The 17,866-nt window shown below is 51.1% G+C and overlaps 1 protein-coding gene across 1 annotated transcript in view; it reads left to right on the forward strand.

Moving 5' to 3' along the window:
• Positions 1 to 17,866, forward strand: part of LOC148474265 (disintegrin and metalloproteinase domain-containing protein 33-like) — a gene marked incomplete at its 3' end in the record, with an annotated part of 104,642 nt that overhangs the window by 77,474 nt on the left and 9,302 nt on the right. The window contains exon 3 of the mRNA XM_088458872.1: positions 8,975 to 9,048. Coding sequence (XP_088314998.1) covers positions 8,975 to 9,048 — 74 coding nt within the window. The remainder of the gene's footprint in view (positions 1 to 8,974; positions 9,049 to 17,866) is intronic.

Consider the following 17,866-nt stretch of genomic DNA (forward strand, 5'->3'; position numbering starts at 1 on the left):
CTGCTGCATAGAGGTGTTTAGTTATTATGTCTATTTGTTAATGTAATAAACCCTCCAGTGCAGTGGCGTAACTTCATCCCAGACGCCCGGAGGCAAGTTATAATTTGGTGCCTCACGTCACAGCCGCTGACACTGTAATGTAGCATTTCGCATGCAGTCTGGCTATAGATAGATGAAGGCAGTAGCTGATGGTCTGATATGGAGCTCTCCATTAGTGTATGGTGGCTTCTCAGGTGCCGGGAAGGGGTGCCGTGTACTGGGCGGCCGTGACGGTACACTCTGGGTACATAGTTACAGCCCTAAGTGGGGTGAATATGTTGTGGACAATGGAGGAGGTGCCCCTTCAGAGCTGGAGCCCGGTGGCAGGCACCTCCATTGTCTGCCCCTGTGTATGATGCATTTCTACAGGCACGGTGGTTGCAAGAACAGGCCGTCCCAGAGACAAGGCGGCACAAACAAGGAGTCCTCGCATATTCCAAAGACTCCTCCTGCAGGAGATGGATGTCCAGAGCCCTCTCCTGAGAGGACGCCTCCATAGGCACAAAGTGGTTATTGCCATCTGAAGACAGCGTTAACCTATGGGGCCAAGTTCCGAATAGGCTTCGCTTTTTGGAGCTTGATACATAGGGGTCAGACCACAGTCCCCATGAGATTAATGGGGACTGTGGACCTGATTCAGAGCCGGACGCTCTGACGAGCGCTCGCTCTGAATCAGGGCCGTCCTAGCTAAAATTGGAGCGGCCTCCTGGTCGCTCGCATAGCTGTGGGTGACCACCCACAGCTTATGCGAGCGTCTAAAAAGATGGTCGCGATGGTCAAGATCATCGCGACTATCGGGCTTGCGACAAGACCCTTGTGGTAGAGTCTCGTCTGCCGCAAGCCCGGAGTGCTTTTGGCTCTAACAGAGCCAAAAATACTCCTACTGACATCACTAGTGATGGGAACGCCTCCGTCTGACCAACCACGCCGCCGGCACGCCCACCAAAGGGGGCGTGCTGTCACTCAACATCGACAGCACGCCCCCTTTGGTGCGAGACCTGGAGCGACGGCTTCCCCGTCGCTATCCGGGTCTCACGCATGTGCACGATGGAGCAGCCTCCGTCGTGCGCACTTGGGCAACATCGACCCGCTTGTGAGCACTCAGCGCTCGCAAGCGGGTCTGAATCAGGCCCTGTGTTCTGCAGCGCTAATGCAACATCGACCCGCTTGTGAGCACTCAGCGCTCGCAAGCGGGTCTGAATCAGGCCCTGTGTTCTGCAGCGCTAATTAGCCTTTTGCAGGAGACTTCTGTGATATCTCCTGCATTACTATTGGCTACTGTTACACATGTCCGGGAGCCAGTGGCAGCTCTAGAGGTGGGAACTGTAGCGCAGCCCAAACTTTATATAGGGAAACCACACCAACTGCCAGTGAGTGGAAGCCGGCGATGTTTGGGGTGGCAGTTGGAATGGCTTCCCTATTGAGTTTTGGAACACACTGCATCCCCACCTCTCTAGCAGTCACTGGCCGGTACACTTAAAATTGTACATAAACTGCAGTCTCCACATGATTTAGCAAAGCGTGGTTCATACATAACCCCCTAAGCCCAGCATGGCTGGTGTGGGAAAGGTCAGAGTGCGGTTGGTTGGGTGGGTGGCAGCGATATCTTTTGGGGAGGGGCGTAGTGAAGTATTAATAGAGAATTGAATCTCTTTCACACTGATGCCATAATTATAGAAAGATACCTCGTTAGAAAGTATATGGAGATAGTAATGTAACTCCTGTTATTGCAACTGTATCCTATCACTATACTGAGGACAACTGAATGTTATTTAGGTAACATTGTGCTACCAAACCACCAGGTTATAGGAACCTGGTGAATTGACCTTTGGTCTCAATCCAATTACCCGTGAAGGGTTGCATGTTGCCGTTGCCACGACGTTAAAATGCCGGCAGTTAAAACGACGGTCATCCCGTACCTCTCGCTACCCGCTCTGAGCCCGAATTCGCATCATTTTGCTCAGAGCCCTGTAGGGCTGCGAACACTTTTATGCGAATTCGGCCTGCTGTAAAGTGCGGCCATAGCCGTGATGATCTGCCCCCGCGAGATAATGGCGGCTAATTGGTATGACCCCTGTGTGTGAAATCACAAGGACATTACATAGAACACACAAGAAAACGTCTTAGTGCTGAAATTATATTTATTATAGACAATATCGCACGGACACTCCGTACACGGTGATTTTACATCACATTCTCTATATTTTATTTTGCAGGTTTTACATTTTTTTTTTTTTGTGATTAAAGAGATTAAATAAAAGTTTTATTTTATGGATTTGTTTTTTTTAACAAACCTAAGACAAACCTTTTTCTTTCCTTTTTTATTTGTTCTGTATTGAATTTATTTGCCAATGGGCCGGATTCAATTCAATGCGAAGATGAATAGCTGCGGGGGGGGGGGGAGGGGGAGCTCCTATAATACAACGCGCTGTGTGCCTGGTCAGGAATTGGTTAAGTCAGAGAATGCCGGTTCTTGTGCATAAAGTGCCGGCCACGAGGCTGTTAGCGCCACGCTCAACCGGAAAGCATCTGTGCGCCTGGCACTTTTGTCGGATTTCTCCTTGCATCCCCAGGGGGGTGCGAGATGTAATCCGTTAGCCGCCCAAACAGCGCAGTGTATTGAATAGCATTGCATTCGCATTGAATTGAATTCGGCCTATTGCTAGCACACCCTACTATAGAAAATAAAATAGGTGGATTGATAGTTAACAATGGATTACTAAGGCCAGATCAATTGAACTAAATATTTTTACATATATAAGTCCGGTGCGACTGGTCTAACACAAGTACATATGGGGGATGTGGCCAGGGCTCTGGAAACCGCAGTTTTTGGATTTCTGGATGCATTTTCTTTTTAGTACATCCCGCCCTCTGTTTGGAAAATGGCAGTAAGGAGCTGACCGGTTGGTACTTTCTCTCTCCAAGCTTTGATAAATCTCCCCCATACTGAGAAAGCAGTGAGGGGAAAACACGCAGGTGATGTTCCTGCCAGTCTCTGTTTAGCTTTACAGAGGTTTAAAACTCCTGCACCACTTTATGGAGATGCTCGACAGGGCATGATGGAACCTGTAGTCCCACAATCATCAGGAGCAACATGCTGACACCTGGAATTCCAGCAGGCCAGAGTCCTAGGGGTTCCTGAGTCTGCTATGCCCTTTCTGTGGGGCCCAGGTTATTTGATAGAAGTACAACTTCTCCCCATACGACCGACCCAGGGATCTCTCGCACACAGGACTTTGTGCCAGACGTCGCTGTAATCTTTGGCATCTCCAGCCAAGAATAGTAAGGAGAGTAGCACAGACACGAGCTAATGAGGACCTACTGTTTATTTATACCCCGCTTTGTGGGAAGAGGTTGTCGTTCCTGCATCTCATTCAGAGCTTAGGTACAAATAGCTGCGGCTTTATACAAAATGAGGCCCTTTGTGCTGAAGTCCAGATGCCAAGACGTGGCTGGAGAGGTGCCAGGGGCAGAGGAACTCTGCTATGAAACCTGACCTTGTGCCAGCGCGAGAAGGGTTGGAATCCGCGGTCTATGTACGGTCAGGCTCAGGTCATTGTATCTGTCAGCGGAGCTGGGTGTGATTGCTGGACATTTGTGTTTTGCAGGACCATTCATGGTCAGAGAGTTATGGTTTTGTCTCATAGTTGGCACCGTCCACTGAAATGTCAAATTTGAAGCCAGAATATTACTAGTTGAACCGAGTCACTCATCTAATTTCGTGGGGATCGGTATGAAACACTGGCGGGCGCATGTCCCGCAGCCTAAACCTAAGTCTCCCGGGGGGAAGAGCCTAACCCTAACCTCCCCACGGGGGTGCCTAACTCTCCCGGGAGGGTGCCTAACCCCAAGTCCCCCCCCCCCTGGAGCCCCTAACCTAACCCCCACACCCCCTGCGGCTGTCCACACCCGCCCCCCGGCTTACCTTCATTCGGTATGCTGGGCGTCGGGCTCCCGGTGTAGGGATAATGATAGGCGTCAAAATCCCAACACCTATCATTAGTCCCCTGTCGGGATTGCACAGTCGGGAAGCCGGCTGTCGGCATTTCGACCATCTGCTTCCTGACCGCATCCCGTTTCGTGTGATCCTATAGAGACATTGCCTGCAAAAGAGGCCATCGGTCATGGCCTAGGGCCAGAAGTAGGACAGATATTTTGGATACACCTGTAAACTTATTTTTGCTGAGCACCAAATAAGACATTTTACATACAGTATATTCCACAGGTACTGTGAGGAGCACTGACACATTAGAGAATTAGGAGGGCGTGTCCTACATAAGCAGCATGAGCGCCTCCCCCTACAGTTACTGTGAGGAGAACTGACACATTAGAGAATTAGGAGGGCGTGTCCTACATAAGCAGCATGAGCGCCTCCCCCTACAGTTACTGTGAGGAGCACTGACACATTAGAGAATTAGGAGGGCATGTCCTACATAAGCAGCATGAGCGCCTCCCCCTACCGGTACTGTGAGGAGCACTGACACATTAGAGAATTAGGAGGGCGTGTCCTACATAAGCAGCATGAGCGCCTCCCCCTACAGGTACTGTGAGGAGCACTGACACATTAGAGAATTAGGAGGGTGTGTCCTACATAAGCAGCATGAGCGCCTCCCCCTACAGTTACTGTGAGGAGCACTGACACATTAGAGAATTAGGAGGGCGTGTCCTACATAAGCAGCATGAGCGCCTCCCCCTACAGTTACTGTGAGGAGCACTGACACATTAGAGAATTAGGAGGGCGTGTCCTACATAAGCAGCATGAGGCTCCTCCCCCTACAGTTACTGTGAGGAGCACTGACACATTAGAGAATTAGGAGGGCGTGTCCTACATAAGCAGCATGAGCGCCTCCCCCTACAGTTACTGTGAGGAGCACTGACACATTAGAGAATTAGGAGGGCGTGTCCTACATAAGCAGCATGAGCGCCTCCCCCTACAGTTACTGTGAGGAGCACTGACACATTAGAGAATTAGGAGGGCGTGTCCTACATAAGCAGCATGAGCGCCTCCCCCTACAGGTACTGTGAGGAGCACTGACACATTAGAGAATTAGGAGGGCGTGTCCTACATAAGCAGCATGAGCGCCTCCCCCTACAGTTACTGTGAGGAGCACTGACACATTAGAGAATTAGGAGGGCGTGTCCTACATAAGCAGCATGAGCGCCTCCCCCTACAGTTACTGTGAGGAGCACTGACACATTAGAGAATTAGGAGGGCGTGTCCTACATAAGCAGCATGAGCGCCTCCCCCTACAGTTACTGTGAGGAGCACTGACACATTAGAGAATTAGGAGGGCGTGTCCTACATAAGCAGCATGAGCGCCTCCCCCTACAGGTACTGTGAGGAGCACTGACACATTAGAGAATTAGGAGGGCGTGTCCTACATAAGCAGCATGAGCGCCTCCCCCTACCGGTACTGTGAGGAGCACTGACACATTAGAGAATTAGGAGGGCGTGTCCTACATAAGCAGCATGAGCGCCTCCCCCTACAGTTACTGTGAGGAGCACTGACACATTAGAGAATTAGGAGGGCGTGTCCTACATAAGCAGCATGAGGCTCCTCCCCCTACCGGTACTGTGAGGAGCACTGACACATTAGAGAATTAGGAGGGCGTGTCCTACATAAGCAGCATGAGCGCCTCCCCCTTCAGTTACTGTGAGGAGCACTGACACATTAGAGAATTAGGAGGGCGTGTCCTACATAAGCAGCATGAGCGCCTCCCCCTACCGGTACTGTGAGGAGCACTGACACATTAGAGAATTAGGAGGGCGTGTCCTACATAAGCAGCATGAGCGCCTCCCCCTACAGGTACTGTGAGGAGCACTGACACATTAGAGAATTAGGAGGGCGTGTCCTACATAAGCAGCATGAGCGCCTCCCCCTACAGGTACTGTGAGGAGCACTGACACATTAGAGAATTAGGAGGGCGTGTCCTACATAAGCAGCATGAGCGCCTCCCCCTACAGGTACTGTGAGGAGCACTGACACATTAGAGAATTAGGAGGGCGTGTCCTACATAAGCAGCATGAGCGCCTCCCCCTACAGTTACTGTGAGGAGCACTGACACATTAGAGAATTAGGAGGGCGTGTCCTACATAAGCAGCATGAGCGCCTCCCCCTACAGTTACTGTGAGGAGCACTGACACATTAGAGAATTAGGAGGGCGTGTCCTACATAAGCAGCATGAGCGCCTCCCCCTACAGGTACTGTGAGGAGCACTGACACATTAGAGAATTAGGAGGGCGTGTCCTACATAAGCAGCATGAGCGCCTCCCCCTACAGGTACTGTGAGGAGCACTGACACATTAGAGAATTAGGAGGGCGTGTCCTACATAAGCAGCATGAGCGCCTCCCCCTACAGGTACTGTGAGGAGCACTGACACATTAGAGAATTAGGAGGGCGTGTCCTACATAAGCAGCATGAGCGCCTCCCCCTACAGGTACTGTGAGGAGCACTGACACATTAGAGAATTAGGAGGGCGTGTCCTACATAAGCAGCATGAGCGCCTCCCACTACAGTTACTGTGAGGAGCACTGACACATTAGAGAATTAGGAGGGCGTGTCCTACATAAGCAGCATGAGCGCCTCCCCCTACAGGTACTGTGAGGAGAACTGACACATTAGAGAATTAGGAGGGCGTGTCCTACATAAGCAGCATGAGCGCCTCCCCCTACAGGTACTGTGAGGAGCACTGACACATTAGAGAATTAGGAGGGCGTGTCCTACATAAGCAGCATGAGCGCCTCCCCCTACAGGTACTGTGAGGAGCACTGACACATTAGAGAATTAGGAGGGCGTGTCCTACATAAGCAGCATGAGCGCCTCCCCCTACAGGTACTGTGAGGAGCACTGACACATTAGAGAATTAGGAGGGCGTGTCCTACATAAGCAGCATGAGCGCCTCCCCCTACAGGTACTGTGAGGAGCACTGACACATTAGAGAATTAGGAGGGCGTGTCCTACATAAGCAGCATGAGCGCCTCCCCCTACAGTTACTGTGAGGAGCACTGACACATTAGAGAATTAGGAGGGCGTGTCCTACATAAGCAGCATGAGCGCCTCCCCCTACAGTTACTGTGAGGAGCACTGACACATTAGAGAATTAGGAGGGCGTGTCCTACATAAGCAGCATGAGCGCCTCCCCCTACAGTTACTGTGAGGAGCACTGACACATTAGAGAATTAGGAGGGCGTGTCCTACATAAGCAGCATGAGCGCCTCCCCCTACAGTTACTGTGAGGAGCACTGACACATTAGAGAATTAGGAGGGCGTGTCCTACATAAGCAGCATGAGCGCCTCCCCCTACAGTTACTGTGAGGAGCACTGACACATTAGAGAATTAGGAGGGCGTGTCCTACATAAGCAGCATGAGCGCCTCCCCCTACAGGTACTGTGAGGAGCACTGACACATTAGAGAATTAGGAGGGCGTGTCCTACATAAGCAGCATGAGCGCCTCCCCCTACAGGTACTGTGAGGAGCACTGACACATTAGAGAATTAGGAGGGCGTGTCCTACATAAGCAGCATGAGCGCCTCCCCCTACAGGTACTGTGAGGAGCACTGACACATTAGAGAATTAGGAGGGCGTGTCCTACATAAGCAGCATGAGCGCCTCCCCCTACAGTTACTGTGAGGAGCACTGACACATTAGAGAATTAGGAGGGCGTGTCCTACATAAGCAGCATGAGCGCCTCCCCCTACAGGTACTGTGAGGAGCACTGACACATTAGAGAATTAGGAGGGCGTGTCCTACATAAGCAGCATGAGCGCCTCCCCCTACAGGTACTGTGAGGAGCACTGACACATTAGAGAATTAGGAGGGCGTGTCCTACATAAGCAGCATGAGCGCCTCCCCCTACAGGTACTGTGAGGAGCACTGACACATTAGAGAATTAGGAGGGCGTGTCCTACATAAGCAGCATGAGCGCCTCCCCCTACAGTTACTGTGAGGAGCACTGACACATTAGAGAATTAGGAGGGCGTGTCCTACATAAGCAGCATGAGCGCCTCCCCCTACAGGTACTGTGAGGAGCACTGACACATTAGAGAATTAGGAGGGCGTGTCCTACATAAGCAGCATGAGCGCCTCCCCCTACAGGTACTGTGAGGAGCACTGACACATTAGAGAATTAGGAGGGCGTGTCCTACATAAGCAGCATGAGCGCCTCCCCCTACAGGTACTGTGAGGAGCACTGACACATTAGAGAATTAGGAGGGCGTGTCCTACATAAGCAGCATGAGCGCCTCCCCCTACAGTTACTGTGAGGAGCACTGCTATAGAAGGTAATGAGAGAGGGGACGAGCAGGGCCGATGCTACCATTGGGCAGCCCACCCACTAGAGGGCGCCGCTGAGTCCACATAAAATAAATAAAAAGATTGGCATAATTCACAGCTGTGTGGTATATTATGAATTGGCGGCAGTGTTATGAGGTGCATTATGTTTCTAGCGCTCTGCTGTGTGGCATATTCTGTATAGTATATTATGAATTTGGGACACTGCTGTGTGGCATATTCTGTATAGTATATTATGAATTTGGGACACTGCTGTGTGGCATATTCTGTATAGAATATTATGAATTTGGGACACTGCTGTGTGGCATATTGTAAACTGGGGAGACTGACACGTGGCATATTATTAAATGGAGGAAGCAGGGGCGGCCAGGGAAATCATGCCTACGGTGCCCAGAAATCTTGCACCAGCCCTGGGGATGAGGGATGGGTAAGACGGTTACATATCAGATAAAACAGCTGTAAGTGCCCTAGGAATTGATGTCTGATGGAGGGCAGTGTTGTGTCATGGAGGGCAGTGTTGTGTCATGGAGGGCAGTGTTGTGTCTTCTGTTCCTAGAGATGATGCGTTTCTATGACAATAATAATTGTATCCTCCTTCTCCTACCTGCAGATCAGTAATGATAATTATATTGTCTTCGTCAGGTGGCTCCAGGCCGGGGGAATATCTTGGTGACATCGGAAGGAGGGCGGCTCATCCTGGACGTGGAGAGAAACCAGTAGGTGTTCAGTTCATTGTCCTCCCAAGTGTCCCCAATATCCTAGGATAGTCCCCCTTTTCTCCCAACAATAAGCCTGTACCTTCTAATAGTTTCCTGTAACTTAAACTAATGCTGAACCCAGATTAAGTTTCCTAAAACTGTTTTACCTTATTGGAGACCTAAAAAGGAGGCATAGGGTACAATGTATGGCCTGTGACTACATTTTAAGGTTAAGGGGGCCTGTGACCATACCTGTTACCATTCAGGACAAAATAGGCCAATTACCCAACTGCCACAACCTATCCCAAATCCCCATTTAGGATCAGCTGCTGAAAATTGGGACTGTCCCAGGAATTTCGGGACTGGCAGCAGCTATGTTGTGTGCACATGATATAGATACAATGAATTGGGAACATAGCTTGAATCACCTGTGAGCCCATACTACAGACAGTAGCAGCGTCCTAACCATGGGCATTACCAGCAGGATAACCACACGACCCCTGAGTGACTCGTCCGATGCCCACATGCCACTTGTGTCTGTTGTTATGTAACGCTCCGTTCTATAATTGGGAGTGTATACTGTTCTGCCAAAATTCTACTCATTCCGCCTTCAGCCACAAAAGTTTGCAAGTTTTGCGTTTGGGACCTGTCTCTAAGTGTTCCCAGCCCGACCCCCAACTGTACCCCACATCCAAATCTCATTCTCTGCTGTCACCATAAAGCAAGGGGTCTTTCTGTTTCCTATTTACAGTACAGTCCGCATCTATAATCTATGACTTAATGCTTCACGTGTACTGTGTGATGTCATCAAATGTAGCCTCAAAGGGCGACTGCTGGCAGAGTGCGTCCCATGCCGGGAATCCTTACAGATATATAAGTATGTAATATAGAAAACAATAATTTAATATAAAATCACATCCATTTAATCCGTTATATTTAATGAGAGAATCCTAGTAAGAAATGGGGCTTTTTTTCTACTGGAGATTGTCTTCCTCTCTGGTGAGGGGTTAACACTAGCGATTGCCCCTGCCGGCATTACGATTCAATGACTTTCCCTGGCAACAGCCGTGTTATAAATCTAAAGTATCTATATGTCTATAATACCTGCCCACGTGCCCAGAACTGTACAATAACTAGAGCAAATCTTGTCACACCAATCTAAGCACCAGGGCATAACAGAGGTACGATAGCAGACTGGACAATACAGAGGAGCCCCGGGGACAATACAGAGGGGCCCCTGTCCTGCGCTGCCAGAGCTTATATAACCCCCCCCACACACACACACTATTTTGTGAATAAACAAATCGGGAATGAGCCATTCCATCTACATCCATCCACCATTGCTCCTGCATAATGATCATGGAGCTTAGATGTCATGTAACCAACTACACAAGGTCCTAGGCCAGGAGTCATAAAGTCCATCTCAGTCCATGATCTGTCTGTGTGTCCGGCCGGTGGGAGGTTGCAGATACTCTATATTCATGGACAGTGTTCTTCCCAGGTGTGCACCTACCTGTCTGTCAGGTGCCTGAATCTGTTTTTAGGGTTCCGCTGATTGAACAAATTAGCCTTTGTGTTCCAATTTAGAAAAGTTGATCACCGTTGTCCTGGAGATGTTTCTTCTATCTCTCGTATTATAGGTGGCAGTACTCACAGTACCCCCTGCTACTGTTGGGCATCTCCACCTCAAGGTGGAGCCGGGGCAGACTTGTGTCCGTTCCTCAGTGGCCTCAGTACAGCGCTGTATTTCCAGCACATTACTAACATGGGGAAAAGCAGGCGGCAGCTTCACAGGAATTAAATGAGAAGGGTGCCCAATGGTGAAAAAGTGATACGATGTCCCCTGAGACCCGTCACCCCAGGCGATGGTGTCCCCTGAGACCCGTCACCCCAGGCGATGGTGTCCCCTGAGACCCGTCACCCCAGGCGATCACAGCTCTCTCTCCTTTGCTCACTCTGTATGTGGCATACAATGCTCTACCCAATGCTTCCACGCGCCCGTCTCTCTGTCTTTGTCTACAGCTGCCTGTCCTGAGACGACTGTAATGGATATGTCTCACTAGCCTATATCGGCTCTCTTTCTTGGACTGCGGCCTAGACAGGGACGTGTCTGGAGTGAGAACCTGGATTTAGTAGAACTCTGTGCTGTCCACACGCTGGGAGATCAGAATCATCAGCGTCTCTGGAAACGGAGAGGAAAAATAAATATTTGTCTTTTATTGAATTTCGTAGACTTAGGAAAAATGTATCAAAATAAAGATCCAAAGGTCCATTATGCTAAGAAAGCCATGTCTGCTAAGTAGTGCCAGCAATGTCCTGTAAGACACCATCTCTAAATTGGACTTATACTTTAATCATCGTGCAGTGGAAACAAGAGCTCTCCACACAGACACCACAAGCCGCACTGTGACCATGACACTTCTACTGCGGGATAGACAGGATATAGGAGGTGCAGGCCCAGGACACAGAGGATACCTGGGGTGCAGGTACAGGACACACAGGATACCAGGGGTGCAGGTACAGGACACAGAGGATACCAGGGATGCAGGCACAGGACAGACAGGATACCAGGGGTGCAGGCACAGGACAGACAGGATACCAGGGGTGCAGGCACAGGACAGACAGGATACCAGGGGTGCAGGCACAGGACAGACAGGATACCAGGGGTGCAGGCACAGGACAGACAGGATACCAGGGGTGCAGTCACAGGACAGACAGGATACCAGGGGTGCAGGGAGAGGACACACAGGATACCAGGGGTGCAGGGAGAGGACACACAGGATACCAGGAGTGCAGGCACAGGACACACAGGATACCAAGGGTGCAGGCACAGGACACACAGGATACCAGGGGTGCAGGCACAGGATGCCAGGGGTGCAGGCACAGGACACACAGGATACCAGGAGTGCAGGCACAGGACACACAGGATACCAGGAGTGCAGGCACAGGACACACAGGATACCAGGGGTGCAGGGAGAGGACACACAGGATACCAGGAGTGCAGGTACAGGACACACAGGATACCAGGGGTGCAGGTACAGGACACACAGGATACCAGGAGTGCAGGTACAGGACACACAGGATACCAGGAGTGCAGGTACAGGACACACAGGATACCAGGAGTGCAGGTAGAGGACACACAGGATACCAGGAGTGCAGGTACAGGACACACAGGATACCGGGGGTGCAGGCACAGGACACACAGGATACCAGGAGTGCAGGTACAGGACACACAGGATACCAGGAGTGCAGGTAGAGGACACACAGGATACCAGGAGTGCAGGTACAGGACACACAGGATACCGGGGGTGCAGGCACAGGACACACAGGATACCAGGAGTGCAGGTACAGGACACACAGGATACCGGGGGTGCAGGCACAGGACACACAGGATACCAGGGGTGCAGGTACAGGACACACAGGATACCAGGGGTGCAGGTACAGGACACACAGGATACCAGGAGTGCAGGTACAGGACACACAGGATACCAGGAGTGCAGGTACAGGACACACAGGATACCAGGAGTGCAGGTACAGGACACACAGGATACCGGGGGTGCAGGTACAGGACACACAGGATACCAGAGGTGCAGGTACAGGACACACAGGATACCGGGGGTGCAGGGAGAGGACACACAGGATACCAGGGGTGCAGGCACAGGACACACAGGATACCAGGGGTGCAGGTACAGGACACACAGGATACCAGGGGTGCAGGTACAGGACACACAGGATACCAGGAGTGCAGGTACAGGACACACAGGATACCAGGGAGGTATTAAGGGAAACCTGAAATTGACACGGTTATCATATTACATTATATCACTATTATATCATATCATCCACATTGAGGCAGACATAGAGCTAATAGCACCTTGGACATAAATGACTTGGAGGAGAAGTGTGAGGAATAATTGTGAATTGGCGCACTCATGCAGACCGTACGCCTGGACGTCAGCGGCACATAACCAGTGAGTAGCTGGACTGTAATGGGCGTATAACCGCTGGGGTGCCTGAGCCGTCCGTGAGAGCGTCCTTCCCCCAGTTACGCCTCTCAGTTTGATCTGTGCCCAATGCCTATATAGGCGCAATTGCGTGCGTTCGTGTTCTGTACATGTGTAGAACGAATTCACACAAGATCCACTATTATTTGTTGCAAGTTATTTCTATAGCGCACAGATATTACGCGGCGCTTTACCGAGGACATTTCAGTCATTCACATCAGTCTGTGCACCCGCAGAGCTTACACTCTATGGGCCTCATTTAGAGTTGTAGGCTAATGCTGTCGCTGCTGTGTCTGTGTATGCAGCTGCTGTGTGAATTGATGCCATTGTCGCAGACGCCGAGGAATGTATTGAGACGCCCACCGGCAGCTTTGCGCACAAAAACACAGCACTGGTCGCATATCCTTCCACTATCGGTCTTCTAAGTAACCCCGTGGTCGCACAGAATGGCCGCGTGTACCGAGACGCCGGAGCCATGGTTACCGAGTATGGGATCGCAGACGCAGCCTGTAATACGCCCTGAAAATTTTTGCAAAACTCCTGTGCTCTTTGCCGCCAAACGCTCCCTGATTGTCAAGCACACTGTGAGCGACTATGGTAATGTGACTTGACGCATTCGCTGTGCGACTTAGATGCATGCGCAGTTCACCGATAATCGCTCAGCTTTAGCCATAGCGTACAACTTTGAATCAGACCCTATATCCATTATCCCCTGAACACAGACCACACACTGGGGGCTAATATATGGTCAGAAATCAGTTAACATACTATTGTGGTATATGGAGTGTGGGGGTGGTGGGGGACGGACCCAGGGAGAACATACAAACTTCACACTGGGGGCTGATATATGGTCAGAAGTCAGTTAACATACTATTGTGGTATATGGAGTGAGGGGATGGGGGGGCGCAGAGAGAACATACAAACTCCACACCGATGGCCCATGACCGATAAATGAACCCATGACCTCAGTGCTGTGAGGAAGTAGTGCTGTCGACTACGCCAATTCTGCTGCCCGGCCATGTACTGTCACTTGTTCATCTCTGCATGGACCGCGATGTGTATAACTAATGCTGCTGCCTCAGTAACGCTGTGAGGAGATATTTCCTATTCTCTGTAAATGAGCATTTGCAGAAAGGACCGCATTACCCTCTCGCTGTATCTGCTCGCCCGTCGCCTTCCTGCCTCGCTATTTCCCTGCTGTGAACAATCTGTGTCTGCGTGGTCACCAATTAGCAGGCAGGGGGCCTTATTCACAACATGCGCAGCACAAAACATCTTTACCTTTCAGCACTGCGTCCTGATAAAGAGACCCCCGCCTACTGCTCTCAGGAGACCATTCTGCCAGCTAGACAGCTAACAAGCTGCACAGTGGGGCTTATGGTGCGTACAGACTAGACGATATTCTCCCTGAGCGATATCGTGTAGTGTTGTCCCCGGCAGGGTGCGCTCAGTGTCGCTCATGACATTAAGCACACCCGCAGAACGATATCATTAACGATATCATTCAGCGCCCGGCTCTCTCCCCCATTCCCCAACATGCAGCAACCTGACGAGATCGTCAGATTGGCCTGCATGTCAGCCCGATGAACCATGATGACGAACGACCCGCGGGAACGCGCGTCATCGTTATCGTTCATCGTTTTTGTGCTAAAAATGCCCGATAAAGTGGACGACTGAACGATAACGATATCATTATCGTTCAGTCGTCCACTTTAATCGCCCAGTGTGTACCCACCATTAGAATCACTGGCGGAATGTAATGATGTCCCTCATTCCATGTTATTTTCTGCCCCTCCACCATTGGAACCCTATGTGACCAGCCCTGATGAGAACGCTGGTAACCTCAGGCGTTGCTGGGCGAGCGGGTGAGGGGGAAGCTCAGCTGACGTCTCGGCTGTTTCTGGCATGAAAAATAAAATCATTTATTCAAACAAAACCAGCTGTGACGCAGAGATCGGTGGCGTGATAATAAGGCTGCTGTTTGGGGTTCATTAGCGGCCGCTGACCCTTGAGGAGAGATTTATGTTGGGATCTCATGTATCCCGCTTTTCCCCAGTTTCTGGATGCCTTGTACTCCGCATTCTCACTTTCTCAGAATGGAGACTTCTAAAACTGTTCTGCATCTGGCAGAGAAGCGGCAGCTGATGGGTTAGTCCCAGGTTATGGCAGACCTGAGCTCAGAGAGACCTGGAGGCATCTCACACAGCTCAGATGTGTACTGTGGGATCATATAGAGCAGTTACGTATGAAAGGAGCCGCATTGAGTTTTCTGTTGTTGAGCCCATGTCTCTGTATGAAGCCGCAAAACTCTGGTGGTGACTGGCACGGAGGCAATATAGTTGTTGGCACTCCTTCCCCCCATGCCGACTCTTCAACTTCCTAAAACAAATAACATGCCCTTGACATCCCTATGAAAATAATAATTTTGTTTATATAGCATTTTTCTCGTCAGTGCCCACCATATGCAGAGAGCATTACAGTGCCCACCATGTAAGTTAGAAAGCGTTGTAGTGCCCGCCATATGGTGTAGTGTTGCAGTGCCCGCCTGATAATGCAGAGTGTCACAGTGCTCACCGGATAATGCAGAGTATTGCACTGCCTTCCATGTAATGAAGGGAGTGTCGCAGTCACCCTCTTATAATGCAGAGTGTTGGTGCCCCCCATATAAAGCAGAGGGTATCGCAGTGCCTGCCAAATAATACAGAGACCATTGGTGTCCACCATATGCAGACAGTGTTGCAGTGCCCGCCATATGATGCAGTGCCCGCAGGATAATGCAGAGTGTCACAGTGCCCACCGGATAATGCAGATTATTGTGCTACCTTCCATGTAATGAAGGGAGTGTCACAGTGACCATCATTATAATGCAGAGTGTTGCAGCGTCCACCATATAATGCAGAGTGTTGCAGTGTCCGGCATGTAATGCAGAGAGCATCACAGCGTCCACCATATAATGCAGAGTGTTGCAGTGCCTCCCATGTAATGCAGAGATTTTCGCAAGTGCCCCCCATATAATGCAGAGTGTCACAGTGACACCTTTACCAACCCAGCTGGATTGACGCAACATCCCAACCTGCGTATAAGGCGATGATATCATCGGCCAGGTATGTAGTCAAAATGTCAACACCTGAATGGCGACAGGTTTTGAATGTGGACAAGATGTCGATAGGAAACGTTATGTCGACAGTTAAAATGTCTACAGACACAATGGTGACAGCTCATGTTAGGGGGGCTAGGCTATGCTTAGGATTATATACACCTGCCTCTTGAAAGAGCTGTCATGTACGGTGAAATGCATGGAAGACACACAGGTGTCACCACCCAGAGCTTATGCGAGCGTCCATGATGATGGTCGCGATGGTCAAGACCATCGCGACCATCGGGCTTGCGACGAGACCCTCGCTGCCGCAAGCCCTGGAGTGATTTTGGCTCTATCAGCACTAGTGATGTCAGTGGGTCCGGACCCAGACGGTAGGCGTTCCCATGGGAACGCCTCCTTCTGGGCAGCCACGCCCCAGCACGCCCACCAAAGGGGGCGTGCTGTCACTCACCATCGACAGCACGCCCCTTTTGTTGCGAGACCCCGAGCGACGGCTTCCCCGTCGCTCGCCGGGTCTCGCGCATGAGCATGACGGAGCAACCCCCGTCGTGCGCATGCGCATTTGGGTACCATCGACCCGCTTGCGAGCGTCCTGTGCTCGCGAGCGGGTCTGAATGAGACCCTATGTCCGGGACTTTACTGCTGGTATTGCCATTCGGATAGCACCACAATCCCTGCACGCAGGACCACCGCGTCTATTGGGACCTCGATTGCCGGTGATCGGCTGGTTTGCTACAGCTGTTACAGGGAGACACTAATCCGTGCAACAGCGTTTACTCCAGCGATCTCACTTACTGTGCCTGCTATTATTGGTACCGTCTGCCAGCCTGCAGTGGGCATCAGCGATCTCACTTACTGTGCCTGCTATTATTGGTACCGTCTGCCAGCCTGCAGTGGGCATCAGCGATCTCACTTACTGTGGCTGCTGTCATTGGTACCATCTGCCAGCCTGCAGCGGGCATCAGCGATCTCACTTACTGTGGCTGCTATCATTGGTACCATCTGCCAGCCTGCAGCGGGCATCAGCGCTCTCACTTACTGTGTCTGCTATCGTTGGTACCATCTGCCAGCCTGCAGCGGGCATCAGCGCTCTCACTTACTGTGGCTGCTATCGTTGGTACAGTCTGCCAGCCTGCAGCGGGCATCAGCGCTCTCACTTACTGTGGCTGCTATTATTGGTACCGTCTGCCAGCCTGCAGCGGGCATCAGCGCTCTCACTTACTGTGGCTGCTATCATTGGTACCGTCTGCCAGCCTGCAGCGGGCATCAGCGCTCTCACTCACTGTGGCTGCTATTATTGGTACCATCTGCCAGCCTGCAGCGGGCATCAGCGATCTCACTTACTGTGGCTGATATTATTGGTACCGTCTGCCAGCCTGCAGCGGGCATCAGCGCTCTCACTTACTGTGGCTGCTATTATTGGTACCGTCTGCCAGCCTGCAGTGGGCATCAGCGCTCTCACTTACTGTGGCTGCTATCATTGGTACCATCTGCCAGCCTGCAGCGGGCATCAGCGCTCTCACTTACTGTGGCTGCTATCATTGGTACCGTCTGCCAGCCTGCAGCGGGCATCAGCGCTCTCACTCACTGTGGCTGCTATCATTGGTACCGTCTGCCAGCCTGCAGCGGGCATCAGCGCTCTCACTCACTGTGGCTGCTATCATTGGTACCATCTGCCAGCCTGCAGCGGGCATCAGCACTCTCACTTACTGTGGCTGCTATCATTGGTACC

This window comes from Taudactylus pleione, unplaced genomic scaffold (genome assembly GCF_031769625.1).
Source record: "Taudactylus pleione unplaced genomic scaffold, aTauple2 ptg000861l, whole genome shotgun sequence".
NCBI classification, from domain to species: domain Eukaryota; kingdom Metazoa; phylum Chordata; class Amphibia; order Anura; family Myobatrachidae; genus Taudactylus; species Taudactylus pleione.